The 13,681-nt window shown below is 45.2% G+C and overlaps 1 protein-coding gene across 1 annotated transcript in view; it reads left to right on the top strand.

Annotated features, from left to right (window-relative positions):
* Positions 1–3,900: 3,900 nt before the first annotated feature.
* The window catches only part of CRYBG3 (crystallin beta-gamma domain containing 3), a 149,437-nt gene continuing 139,656 nt past the window's right edge, over positions 3,901–13,681 (top strand). The window contains exon 1 of the mRNA XM_075542432.1: positions 3,901–4,215. Within this exon, the coding sequence (XP_075398547.1) occupies positions 4,067–4,215 (149 nt within the window). The 5' untranslated portion in view covers positions 3,901–4,066. The remainder of the gene's footprint in view (positions 4,216–13,681) is intronic.

The following is a 13,681-nucleotide window of genomic DNA, read 5'->3' as shown; positions in this document are numbered from 1 at the left end:
GCCATTCTTCTAGGAGGGAGCTTGCGAAGTGCCCCATCCATCTGCTTGCCTTTCATGGGCCGATGCTCTTCTCGATGCTGACAGCTGTCTTACTAGCCTTCGGCCACCTGCCACGCAGGAAGCACAGCGCGGTTCGAGCCCAGGAGCCGTGCGGTCGAGGAAGGTGGGGCAGCCTGCTCTGTGAAGATCGCAGCCTTGGAAACCTAGCGGGTCACTAGCTGTTGGCATCCACTCACCGCCTTGGTTCTGTTTGTTTCTGGTTATGAGAAGTACAGAAGTTCGGCCCGAAAGTGGATATTGTTTAAATGCTGTGGAGACCAGCGCAGAGGGCCTGTTCGCTTAGTTCTGAGTGTAGTGCGTGTGCTTCGAGAATGGTGATTCGGTTACAGCATGGTGTACTATGCACAGGGAAGTCCCGAGACGTGGGGCCTAGTGGCACTGTGACTTACTAAGATATTAATTTAGGGGAAAGTCAGGAAGTTAGACTTTCTTGTATCAAATGAGCATTTGAGCTGCAGGTCACCAGGTCACAGGAAGAACAAGTCAGCGGTCACTCGTTTAGAGAGCTCTCCCCAAACCTTTTCCACTGAGCTGGAAATCCATCTTCAATCTATGCCATAGGAAAAATTCCAGTGTACGGCACCTGTCTCCCGTGTCAGACCTGGGATAGCACATATCATTCATCCTGGCGTTAGTAGGAATGAGCAGGTAATTTGACACCCAGTAAGTAGGTAATCAGGGACAGAACCTGAGTTTTGTGGCTCTGAAGGTTTTATAATCTGTGAGGCTCTTTTTGAAGAGAAAGAATTCAAGTTTAAGTGTAAACTTCTAGATATAAATATGAGTATTGACACAGAATGGAAAAATGAGTTAAACAAGTTACCGCTTTGGGGGCTTCGTGGGCTACAAATTGGGCTGCTAACCACAGTCAGAAGTTTGAACTCACCAGCCCCCACAAAGGTGAAAGACGAGGCTTTCTACTCCAGAAAAGATGCGTAGACTCAGAAATCGAAAGGGGCAGTTCTACTCTGTTTTACAGGATCTCTATGAGTCAGAATCAGCTCCAGGGCAGTGAATCTAAGTCAATATCACTAATATCCTCAGAGATAGATGAAAACCAATCTAGTTTCCTGCTAACTGCTTAACTGCTTCTATAATACTTTTGGGGAATATGCTCTTTGATAGATTTTCATATAATAATGATTTTGTAATATCATTTCTATGCATACTAGTCTAATAGAAAGATGTCCGGTCTTTCCCCCAGCTCTTTATTGCTAATATTTTTTTTTAAGAGAATCAAAATCAAACACTACCATCAAGCCAATTATGACTCATCTCGACCCTACAGGACAGAGTAGAACTGTCTCTTTGGGTTCCCAAGACTAATTCTTTAGGGCTATATAAACATGTCACCCTATATTGACACCTAAACACACACTCTTTGTAGTAGTGTTTCAGATAAGTGCCCTATAATTAGGAATTCTGATCATTCTTATTTTACATGGTTATCATAAAAACATTTGGTGCATTGTAGTAAAAATGGTTTATTCTCTATTATTGAGCATATTCTTGTTATGAGAGAAATTATATTAATTTGAAGCAGTTTTTCCTCTTGAAATTTCATTTGTTGGTGGCTAGAAAAATTTTCACAGGCTACCTTCTGCTGCTGTGATTTCTAGAAAAAATTTCATAGGCTACCTTCTGCTGCTGTAATTTCATAGTTTTTTTCACCATTATTGCGGCTGTTGGTTCAATTCCCAGTGACCCTACGTTGAACAGAACAAAATACTGCCCAGTCCCGAGCCATCCCACAGTTGTTCTTAGGTTTGAGTCCACTGTTGCAGCCACTGTGTCGGTCCATGCGTCCAGTGTGTATTTTCTGTGTGAATAACCATAGGATGCATTCAGATCTTAGTAAGACTCCTGGTGCTACTTCTTGGGACCTTAATCCTTCTAAGAGCCTCTCACAATATTTCTGTAGAATACAACCTCAGAAATCCTATGGGGGCAGTCCCACTCTGTTGTATGAGGCCACTGTGAACCAGAAGTACTACTCTATGGCAATGTTTAAAAATTTCTTTACACTAATAGTTTTGGTGCTAGAAGGCTATAGAACAATCTTTCCCAATTGAAGAAAGGGATTGTAGCTGGATTAACAATAGTTCATCTCTACTATGCATAGTAGCATCATCAGCAACACTGTAGAAAGTTTCACTATTGAGGACTTTACTTATCATGATCCCAGTGTCCTTCCATAAAGCAAGAAGAAAGCCATTGAAGAAATATGAAGCCTGTTGGTGTTTTTCTTGAAGGAATTATTATTTAAAACCACAATTCATAAGAAATGTTGCTGATCCCATGCAGGCTTATCCCCAGAAAAACTTCCCGAATAAGCCCTTCTCTCAGCAGACTCTAAGATCTAGGAGCTGGGTCACAGTACAAGAGAGGGACACATCTGGCAGTCATTTCACATTCCTTTGAGGAGATAAATTATTCCCAAGGCCTTTGAGCTGGAGGGAACAGTTTGCTCCATTCTTTCTTTGCTATCACACTCTCTTTGAGTTTTGTGATGAGTGTACCTTTGATGGAAATTCTCCCATAAAACAGTAGTGCTAGAATTGGGAAATGCACTTGGCCTTAACAGTTCGCCTAGCTTTTCTCCTATTCTCATATATTCACAGAGAAAAAAGAAGGATTTACAAAAGAGAAAGCACGGGTGAATCTTGAGGGACAGCATGGGATTTAGTTGAAGAAAACAGGGCTAACTTAAATTAATGGGTTAAATCCATCTAGAAGAAATTCAGACCAGTGCCTTGCGCTGCTTATAAGGGTTTCTGAAAGCAGTTGTAGCTTAGCAGGGAGCGAAATGCCACCAACTGGTTCTGAAAGGACTTCTGCTTAGAAACGCGCAATCCAGCCATTGCTCTTCTTGGTGTGCCTAAGTCAGAAGGCAATGACCCTTAGGGTCTCTCCTTCCCCGAGTCAAGACTACGCCACCAATTGCATGTGCGTTCGTCTCACTTGTGCACAAGGTTCAATGATTACGCGTGGTAGCACTTGGGAGTGGCTGGGACCTTTAGATTACACACACACACACACACACTTTTACATACCAAGCGATAAGACATTTTTTAAAATGTGGAAGGACATCTAAATTTTGACATTTCTTGTAAAGTCTTAAAACCTTTCCCGATTTCAGGAACATCAGTTAGTAACTACAAAATACACTTGTTTTTAGCCTTTCCAAATAGTAACTGGTTCAACCGTGCTTGCTTTGTTCAGTGTCCTTTGGGGTAGAGGGTTCGCGCAGTAGGAGGAAACACGGAGCTTTACGACCTTCCAAGCTCGCTGGCTTGCGAAGTTACTCCCACGTCAGCCAGCCGGCCTGCCAGGAGAACGTGGCGGCGCGTGACCGGGACCGCCCCCGCTCCGCCTTTGGAGATTAGGCCCCGGGGAGAGCGCGCCTTCTGCAGAACTGGGTGACCCAGTGCTGAGGGCCGCTGTGGGTGGGAGGGCGCGCAGGCAGGGCAAGGCCCGCTGGCGCTGCGGTGGGCTAAGTGTTCTCATAAACTCTATCTCCAAAGTTGGACAACTGTTTACGTCCACGGTCGGTGGGACAGAAAAGTCATCAGTAGCAGAACTCCCTCCACTACTCCCCACCCTCCAAAAACTTAAAAGAAAGTAAACAGGTTGCAGCACCCGTTTGGGCGGGAAGCGCGGCGTCCAAGGCGGAGGGCGGGCGCGCTGGGCTCGGAGCTCTGGCTCCTCCCAGGGGCGTGTCCAGGGCGCTGGCTCCTCCCGGGGGCGGGTCTCGATGCTCTGGCTCCTCCCGGGGGCGTAGCCTGCGGCCGGAGTGGGCGGGGGGAGGAGCGGCGGCGCAGCGCTGGGAGCCGCCGCGCGGGGAGCGCGTCTCCCGCGTCTCCAGCCTGGGATGGACTGAGCCGCGCGGCGGCCCGCGCCCGTCGCTCGTGCGCTCACCGGGTCCCGCAGCGCCGGGCTGCCGACGCTCGGCTCCGCCTCGCCAGCTCCCCGCCGACGACTCGGAGTCGCCGGCCGCCCCAGAGAGATGTCCGGCAGCAGGAGGAGGGGCGGCGCCCCCTGGCACAGCTTCTCCCGGTTCTTCGCTCCCCGAAGCCCTTCGCGGGACAAGGAAGAGGAAGAGGAGGAGAGGCTGGGGACGAGCCAGACTCCGGCTCCGGGCCGGGGTGCTGCCAGGTGGGAGCCGCAGGGTTGAGGGGCTGGTCCGCGCCGACTCTTGCTTCTGGCCTGACCCATCTCCCGCAGGTCGCTCCAGAGCCGGGGTGCAGCTTACTTCCCACTCCGGGGTCTCTTTCCCCCATTCCCAAACTTTCTTCCTCCTTGCCTAGTTCCCGCGTGCCGCGCCATCCTTCCGTAAATCAAGTTCCTGACCGTGGACGTGTGCTTTCCGACCGGCTCAGCCGCGCACCTCGCTGCTCGCCGCCCGCCCCCTCCCCCTTCTGTTCCCGTTCACGCGCGTTTGCTCCCGAAGTTCGGGCAAAAGCCATTTCCCCGGCGCACTGCCGGCCCTAATGGGAAACAGTTGTGAGCCGCGCGTGCCAATCAGCAAAGGGGAGGGCACGCTCAGAAAACCACTTGGGTAGGGTCTGTGGGGAGCAAAGGAAAGGCTTAGGAGCTTTGCCCTTTAATTTGGCGTCTTGCCATTTTACTGAGTTGTTCCAAGAATGATTAAAAAACATGAAACGAAGTTGTCAGGACTTTATCAACATATTAAACCATCGCGCGTTTCAGTTACCAGTCGCGGTCATTTAAGTAAGGCTGCCCTTCAGGTTTCGGAAACACCACCTCAAGTTCCCAAGCAGAAGCCCCAAACCAGGAATGAAGCTGTCGTGGTTTCAGTGACAGAAAACGCACCCTTCTTCTGCAATCTTTTTTATTCCTCCACCTGCTGTAAAGTTGAAGATTTTTGATGGTGTGTCTCCTTTAAAGTCTTTCCCAAGCCTGTCCCTACGCTCAGAAAGGGGAAGAAGGTTCTAGGAACACGCAGCTTGCTGGTTTCAGTGTTTCATAATAAAGAGACCCCCTCCCCTCCCCACGCCCAGTTGGCACTGGAAGACTTGTATCACATGGGGATGGAAGGATGCTCCCTGGAAGGGATGAGCCACCCTATAGTACTTAAGATTTTCAAGCGTTGGTGGTCGCCTTCGAAATAACATGAACGGAAACGGTTTCTGACCTGGGGCCCATGACCGTCCAGGCTTTGTGATTTGCGTGGTTTAGATGTGCCTCACCTTCTCTACTTGTGAAAAGTTTCAGTGTGCCTGGCTGCTAATAAAATATCACATCTTTCCAAGTTTTGCTGGGAGGTTTCAGTTATATCTGATTTTTAAAGGAGGTCTCGAGATGCAAAGCTAATAGTACTTAAAAATAATTTTGAAGTCTCACTGGTCCCAGTCACTGTGTCTGCAGGGGTGGACAGACAGCCCAGGGCACCTGCTCTCAGGGAAGCTAACAACACTAACAATCTTGGATTACATGAAAGCAGTATTTAAAAGAAATTCCAAGTTGTCTCAAGCAACTTGGAAGCAAACTTTGGGAATTTGAGAGCCAGTATTAGAAAGGACTAGGCGGGCAAATTTCGGATTGATTTCAACATTGCTCGGAGAGCAGGCCTGCCCCTTACCCTGCCCCTCTTTTGGCTTTTTCTGGCACTGCTCAAATCTGATCTCTTCTGGCTGGAGCTAACCACCCTAGTAACTAATCCGCTGTCTGTGTACCACTTCCCTGTGCTCATCTCGTCCAGAGAGTGACAAACTTTGTGGCTTTTTGACAATGAAAATTTGTATGGTGCCTATATGAATGCTTAATTTTGTTCTCGTCCTTTTAATAATTTGCCAGATGTTAAAAGGATCTCTGATAATCCTATGTGTGGGTGTGTTGTTTTAAATGCGCTCAGATCTTGCTTTTCAAGGATACAGCAAACAAAGCCTGTATTGAAACTTTAATGAAACAAATGGAAATGCTTAATGTAGTATGAATGTCCCAGTAACACAACACCCCGGTGTTAGCAAGATTGGAAACAGAATTGCGATTCGTCACTGGGCTCTTATTTCAGAGTTAAGGGCAGTTTAACTGCTCCTCTTTGCAGCTTGTACTGGTGGCTTTAGAGGCAGCACTGTTGGTGTGCCATGGTGCTTGCCGGCCAGGAGGTAAAGAAGGGTGAAAGAAAGGTCCATCTCCTCAAGGAGCCATGGGAAGCAGGCACTACTTGAAAATAGCACCAACACCCACCAGGCGCCTAGCACTTGGCAGTTTACAAAGTGCTTTTTATTAATAATATTACATTTGCTTCGTGACCTACCTGTATTGTCATAGCCCCATCTGACTGCCAAACAGACAGGTTTAAAGAAATGTGTTCAAAGTCACATAGTTATTTTCCAGTCAAGTACTCTTGCATCTGATTGAGTCGCCAGGCCCCTTAGCATTCAATAAGAGTTGTTAGTGTGTATTCTGATTTTTTAGTGCATTGAAAACGAATCGAAAAGCACTGCTTCACAATCTTGCCTGTACAGCCCTCTTCACTCCTAGTACTTCCTTCTGTGAATTTTATCATGTAAACTTGTTGCTACATCCCCAGAAGGAAAATAAAAACCAGCTCACTGCCACTGAGTTGATTCTGACTCAGCAACCCTACTGGACAAGGTAGAACGGCCACTGTGGGCTTCTGAGAGTAACTTTTTATAGGAGTGAAAAGCCTCATCTTTCTCCCACGATGTGGCTGGTGGTTTCAAACTAACTGCTAACTGCTTGCCCAGTGTCTAGCCCACTAGGACACCCAGCTCCTGTTATTATGAACAAATGCATATCTGCATGTGAATTCTTAATAACAGAATGGGATAATTAAGCCCACATAAAACCCCTGGCCAATAAATTGAATTTGCAACATTGTCCTGGTTTGGCAAAATGTTCACGAAATATATGTTATCGACCAGGACAAATACAGGATCAATGGGATTGCCAGGATTGTCTTACTCTGCACTGTGCTGTGATTTGTGTTCCCTGGCATTTCTTTGAACACTAGGGATGCATTTGTTTCTGTGGTATGCTTTGAGTTTTCTGGACTCGACATAGTTGTAACACATCATTTATGTACTGAGGTTGCAGCAGCCTCAGGAACCTTTGCTCATGAACCAGGCCTCATGAACCTTCGCTCTATGAAGAAGGTCTGTTTGCATCAACACCGTGCACAAACGCAGGAGTGGACACTGGGATAGTTCAGGAGTACTTATAGCTTAAGGACTCAGTTGGGGCTTCAAATGGTTAAGGACGAGATCCAAGGGTCCTCAAACTATGGCCCGAGGGCCACATGTGGCCCACTGAGGACATTTATCCGGCCCGCCAGGTGTTTTTGCCTCATTTGTTTTTATACTTCAAAATAAGCTATGTGCAGTGTGCATAGGAATTTGTTCATAATTTAATTTTAAAAACTATAGTCCGGCCCTCCAATGGGTCTGAGGAACAGTGAACTGGCCCCTGTTTTAAAAGTTTGAGGACCCCTGGACTAGACTATCCAAAATGTTGGCAGGTCAATTCTCCAGAGAGGCTCTGCTTAAAACAGCGAAACCTCACGGAGCAGTCCTGCCCTGCACACGTGGGGCCACGCACAGTCAGAATGGACTCACTGGCAACTAACAACAACAACTTAGAGCTTGAGTGGATGGTCAGATCCAGGAAGAGTTTACATTAATTTATTTTAGATTGCATACGAATTGAAGGCCACTTAGGCATTTTCATAGGAAAGTCAAGGAACTCCAGGAGATTCGTGGATCCCGGCTTGCGATCACGGCCACAGTGCCTGTTGATGAGTGGGCAAGGAGCTTCCAGAATCATTAGAAAGATGAAACTGGGAGAACGAGTAGGTCTTCGAAGTGGATATAATTTTTTAATGATCTCTAAGGAGTCCTTGTAGATGATGTTTTCATAGGCAGAGCAATTAGGGCGGGAGATGCAGAGCTGAATCTAGACTGACTGGCTGGTGCCATGCCTACTGAAGAGTAATTGACCCTAAGTCTCGTGAGGAGTAGGCTTCACCTTTGGGCTTTGAACCTCATCCCTCTGACTTGAAAGCTTGGTTCTTTCCCCCACACCATCCAGCCCATTACCTTTATGAGCTGGGCTCCTTCCAGACACAGTGGGAAATGTTAAGTCACTTGGACCTTTCCTCCAGCATGGGTGACAATGTACTCCATTGCTCATAGACTGCGCTCGGCTGTTGCTTTGGGTGACCTGGCATGGTGTCTTCAGTAGACTTGTAAGCCACGATCTTTCTATCCAAGAGCTGGGCCTATGCCATTTACTCTACCTCAGGTGGACAGTTAACCGGTGTTTGTAATTACAGCATTAATGGTTTAAAGCAGCGGTTCTCAACCTGCGGGTCGTGACTCCGTGGGGGGCCAAACGACCCTTTAACAGGGGGTCACCCGATTCATAACAGTAGCAAAATGACAGCTATGAAGTAGCAATGAGAATAATGTTATGGTTGGGGTGTCACCACAGCATGAGGAACGGTATGAAAGGGTCACTGCATTAGGGAGGTTGAGAACCACTGCTTTAAAGCATCGACGTATTGTTTTTGACTAGAACAGTTCTCTCCCAAAAGCGAAATTGTAACTTAAAAGTATGTGATTGCTTGTCCCTGTGACCGAGGATGTTAAATGGGTGTGGACAGGATACTGATGGGCTAGAGTCCAGGGCATATTCTCACCCCAAATGTCAGTGTCTCTTAGGACCAGCGTGAGAGCTGGCAGCCTTCCCCGTTAAAGCACCACTGTCGGCCGCAACATCAATTATGTGAGGAAGTGAAACTTGGTTCTCTGAATTTTTATGGTGATTGCCTTTCCATTGATTCAGAAGCAATATAGAGAATAATTGATAACCAATGTAGTTGAATCAGAGATTCCTGTGTGATATTGAAGGGCCTGGTCAGCAATTCGTGCCTGCAGTAGTAAAGTTTACTAGAGAATTCCTTATGTCTGCAAAGTTATTTTGTGAATATTTCAGGATCCCAGGGTCACACTTGGGAGATGAATAGAAATAAAAACTGGCGTAGGGCGTTACTGTTCTATTTCTTTTTCAAGAGAGATTTCTACTTCTAGGGCTTAACAGAGTGTCTGCCAGATGGCCAATTTTGAGATTCTATTTCATGAAGAGGCATTCTGCGAACACTAACTCAATTACACCTTGACTGTGGTAGAGTTAGTTGCAAGTGGCCACAAATTGGCCTGCATTCATAAATACAATCAAACGTCCAACTTTACTGAAACAGTTGTAACATACTTAGGCTGTTTTTTCATTCCAGTGGAAAATATATAAAAGAAGAACTGCCAATTTTGTAAACTATGAGAAGAACAATATTCCCTCAAGACAAAACATTTCATTTTTTGCTCAGAGAGCTGATGAAGTACTCTGAAGTCCAGATGTACCAGAAAGGCCAAAGAAAACTATGGTAGCAAGAAAATATTGCAAGTTTGAATTAAGAAAGATAAGCCTGGTTATGTGTAAGAGAGGCCCACTGTGAAATGAAGTTTAAAGAATTCATATGGATTTTTCCTATCCCATACATGTGAGGGACTTCTGTCTGTCAAGTATGGACTGAGCCGTGGGGATATGAAGATGAATGCACAAACCACCTTCAAAGAGTTCAGAAAATTTATGCCTTCAAAAGTTTCCTAAATTAATGAGAGAGTTAGATATGTATATTCTTAGTAGTAAGATAAGCTCCTTATAAGCCAACTACATTTCTGGTGTGTATTTTTTTGGTTCAGAATACACTTAATTTTTGTTGTATGGAAATTTTAATTTGGCTTTCAAAAATAACTCTTCATATTAGCGTCTTTCTGAGCCTGCCTTGGTTGGCAGTCTTTCTTCAGAATAGTGAAAGAGATGTGTTAGTAACCAAGCCAATGAGGTGGCTGGAAGTGCTTCCCCTTCAACCCGCTTCCTTCTCCTTGACATGGAAGGCTCCGCAAGTCCTAGATTGAGGGAAGTGGGGGTGGAGGTGGGTTGGGGTGTGCTTTTTGGAAGTGACATTCCAAGAGAGAATTCCTTCCACAAAAGGGCTTGATGTTGCTAGAGCAGCCACTTGAAGTTTTGGGACCAGTAATAACACAGTTTTAATGTTTACTTGGTGCTCACGCTTGGCCACTTAGTGGTACAACTCCAGCTGAGTTGTCTCTCAGTATTCAAGCCCTGGCAAGACCGTTGAGTCGGCTTTGGCTGATTGACTTTAAGTACAACAGCGAAACGCTTCCCAAGCCTGCGTCTTCCTCACAGTTGCTATGTTTGATCCCATGGTTGCAACCACCATGTCCATTTGCCTCCTTGAGGGACTTCCTGCTTTTTGGTGTCTCTGTACCAAGCTTGAAGTTATTTTCCAGTCCAAAGATCCTTCCTGATAACCTGTCCAAAGTAAATGAGACATCAGATAGAGAATCTATTTTATACTTTGCAGATACATAATGTAAAGCTTGGAGAAGTTTGTAATTCAAACCCTTACGGCATTTGTGGTGGAGTCAGAAGTCAGATTCTACTCCCTCATTTCAAACCCCACAGCATTATATGACAGCTTTCTCAACTCAACTGGGTGAGACCCATCAGAGAAAGTGGCCTCAGAAAATGAGTTTCAATGGAAATGAACCACAAGGGCATGTTGCGTCCCTATGTTCTATGCCCAGATGGTCTGGGCCAGAGTTATGTGTGCTTAGGAACCTCCATCAACGCAAGAACACTTTGTTCTAATAACCTGGAATTGTGTGATGTTCACCTTCCCTGACAAGATCGCTGAAGACAAAATGGGTGCATAAGCAAATGTGGTGACGAAAGCTGATGGTTCCCAGCTATTACAAGATAGAGCACCTGGGGTCTTAAAGGCTTGAAGTTAAACAAACAGGCAGCCATCTAGCAGGGAAGCAACAAAGCTTACATGGAAGAAGCGCACCAGGCTGTGTGATCACAAGGTGTTGACGGGATCAGGTAGCAGGCATCAGAAGACCCAAAACAAGCAATCATATTGATGCGAACGAGGGGGTTTGGAGTGGAGACCCATAGTCCATCTGTAGACAATTGGACATCCCTTCACAGAAGGTTCACAAGGAAGGAATCATTCAGCCAGAAGGCAGTGTAGCACCAATGAAACACGCAACATTCCTCTAGTTTCTTTAATGCTTCCCCCCCTTCCCACTCTCATGACCCCAGTTCTTCCTTACCAATTTGACTAGACTAGAGCATGTACACTGGTACAGTTAAGAACTCTGGGCACACGGAATCCAGGACAGATAAAGCCCTAAGGAACAGTAATGGGAGTAGCTATATCAAGAAGATAGGAGAAAAGAGGGGGAAGAAGAGGAAGTAAGGGGGAATTGTATAACACCCCTACCCTCACCAGGGGACAAACAATAGAAACGGGTGAAGGGACACAGCAGATGGTATAAGATATGAAAGTGATAATCATAATTTATCAAGGGTTCACAAGGATGCGAGGGAAGGCAAAATGGAGGAGCTGTACCAGGGGCTCAAGTAGAAAGAAAATGTTTTGAAAATTATGACAACAGATGTACAAACGGGCTTCATGCACTTGATGTATGGATTGTTATAAGAACTGTAAGAACCCCCCCCAAAATAATTTATATAACCAAATTATTCCCTTGACAATTAAGATGAAAATAAATTGGTTCATTTATGCAAATTATAAGTATATATTTAATAAGAATAACCAATCGCCTTCAAAGGAGAGACGCACAAATTGAAATATAGCAAGATACATATTCCTTTTGATAAGCCAAACTCCAGTCTGATGTGGGAAACTGGAACTCTTGTACATCCCTAGTATGAATGTAAACTGGTATGACACTTTGTAGAGAGAGTTGACAAGCCCTGTGAGAAGCTCTATAAACTTACATAGCCTGATCATTAGGTCCCTTCTAGGAATTGATCAGACACAATTTAAACCAGGCAACAGATGCTTATGTGTTTTATCATTGCAGTATAGTTTAATAGAAAATAGTGAGAAATAGTGCAGCTTAATTGACAAGACCTTATCTATCTATGTAATGGAATATAGATATCTTTGTGTCCTGATAAGGACCTACCCCCTTCATTCAGCTTTAAAAAAGCAAACATTTATGTCATACAGGTGTGTATAAAAGGGTGAGGACATGAAGTAAAGCTGAAACTAAGGTAGTGTGAGGAGCCCCGGCAGTGTAGTGGTTACACATTGGGCTGTAATCTGTCTGGTTGGCAGTTCAAAACCACCAGCAGCTACTTAGGAGAAAGACTGGGCTTTCTATTCCTGCAAACAGTTAAACATTCTCGTAAACCCACAGGGGATAACTCTGAGTCACATTGACACCATGGTGTTGAAGGGTGTGCTAAGGAGCCCTAGTGGCATAGTGGATTGATTACTTGGTGTTGTGGGATACACATTAGGCTACTAACCACAAGGTCATAAGTTTGAAACCACTAGCTGCTTCTCGGGGGAAAGAGAGGCTTTCTGTTTTCGTAAAGATTTACAACCTTGGAAACCCACAGAGTTCTCTGTCCTTTATGGTAGGAATCGACGTGCTGGGAGCACGGAAACTCTTCCTGACCTCTGACCAGACATCTGGAAGGAGGATTTGAAATACTTGCTGATAAAGATCACAGATTAGAGCCTTCAATAGAAATTAAAATTCAGTGTAAAGAAAACAGAATCTCCACCAACGGACCAATAGGTGACATCATGATAAACAGAGAAAAGGTTGAAGTTGTTGCAGATTTTGTCTTGCTTAGATCCACAATCAATGTTCATGGGAGCCACATTTTAAAAATAGACAATTCATTGTGTTAGGTCAACCTGCCCTCCAAGAAGACCTTGAAGATTAAGGTGCACCTTATCTTTTCAGTCACTTCATAGTTAGACATAGGATAAAGAGGACTAAAGAAGAATCAATGCATTTGAATTATGGTGCTTTGGAAGAATATTGGAAGTTCTGTGGACTGCCAGGAGAGCCAACAATTTTGTCTTGGACGAAGTACAGCCAGAATCAGCCTTAGAAATGAGGATGGTGAAACTTCATCACATGCACTTTGGTCTTGTCATCAGGAGCGACCAGTCCCTGGAAAAGGACACCACACTTAGTAAAGCAGAAGGGAAATTCTCCAGGAGATCGGTCAATGCAGAAGCTGCACCAGTGTAACCACGGTTGGGTGGCTGGCGCAGGACTGGGCATGGTTTCACTCTGGTGTACATGGGGTCACTCACTATGAGTCAGAACCAGCTTGAAGTTCCCTAGCAATAACAAAGTTGGGTTTCCTCTTGGGGAGTGCTGGGGACTTGGTGAAGGGGGCCAGGAATGGGACGGAAACTTTTCAGTTTTATGTCTTTTGGTACTTAAGGAAACAGACAAAAAAAACTGTGTGTGTGTGTGCGTGCGTGTGTGTGTGTGTGTGTAAATGGGATTAAAAATTCCTGGAAGAATTGAATGCAAACACAATTTTTCTAGGACCTTTTTGAAGCCCACTCATAATTAATTAACAATCTCTATCTTATTTCAGAAATTTAGGCAAAAAATGAAAAGAAAAAAAAGATGGTTCTAAGTTAGCAAAACTTCCTCCCCCAAAATAAAAACATAAAATGAACGAGAGCATGGATTCTGTTTGCACACTG

The sequence above is a fragment of the Tenrec ecaudatus genome, chromosome 2 (genome assembly GCF_050624435.1).
Source record: "Tenrec ecaudatus isolate mTenEca1 chromosome 2, mTenEca1.hap1, whole genome shotgun sequence".
NCBI lineage: Eukaryota > Metazoa > Chordata > Mammalia > Afrosoricida > Tenrecidae > Tenrec > Tenrec ecaudatus.
The sequence above is the reverse complement of the archived record's forward strand: the minus strand, read 5'-3'. Positions and strand labels throughout refer to the sequence as shown.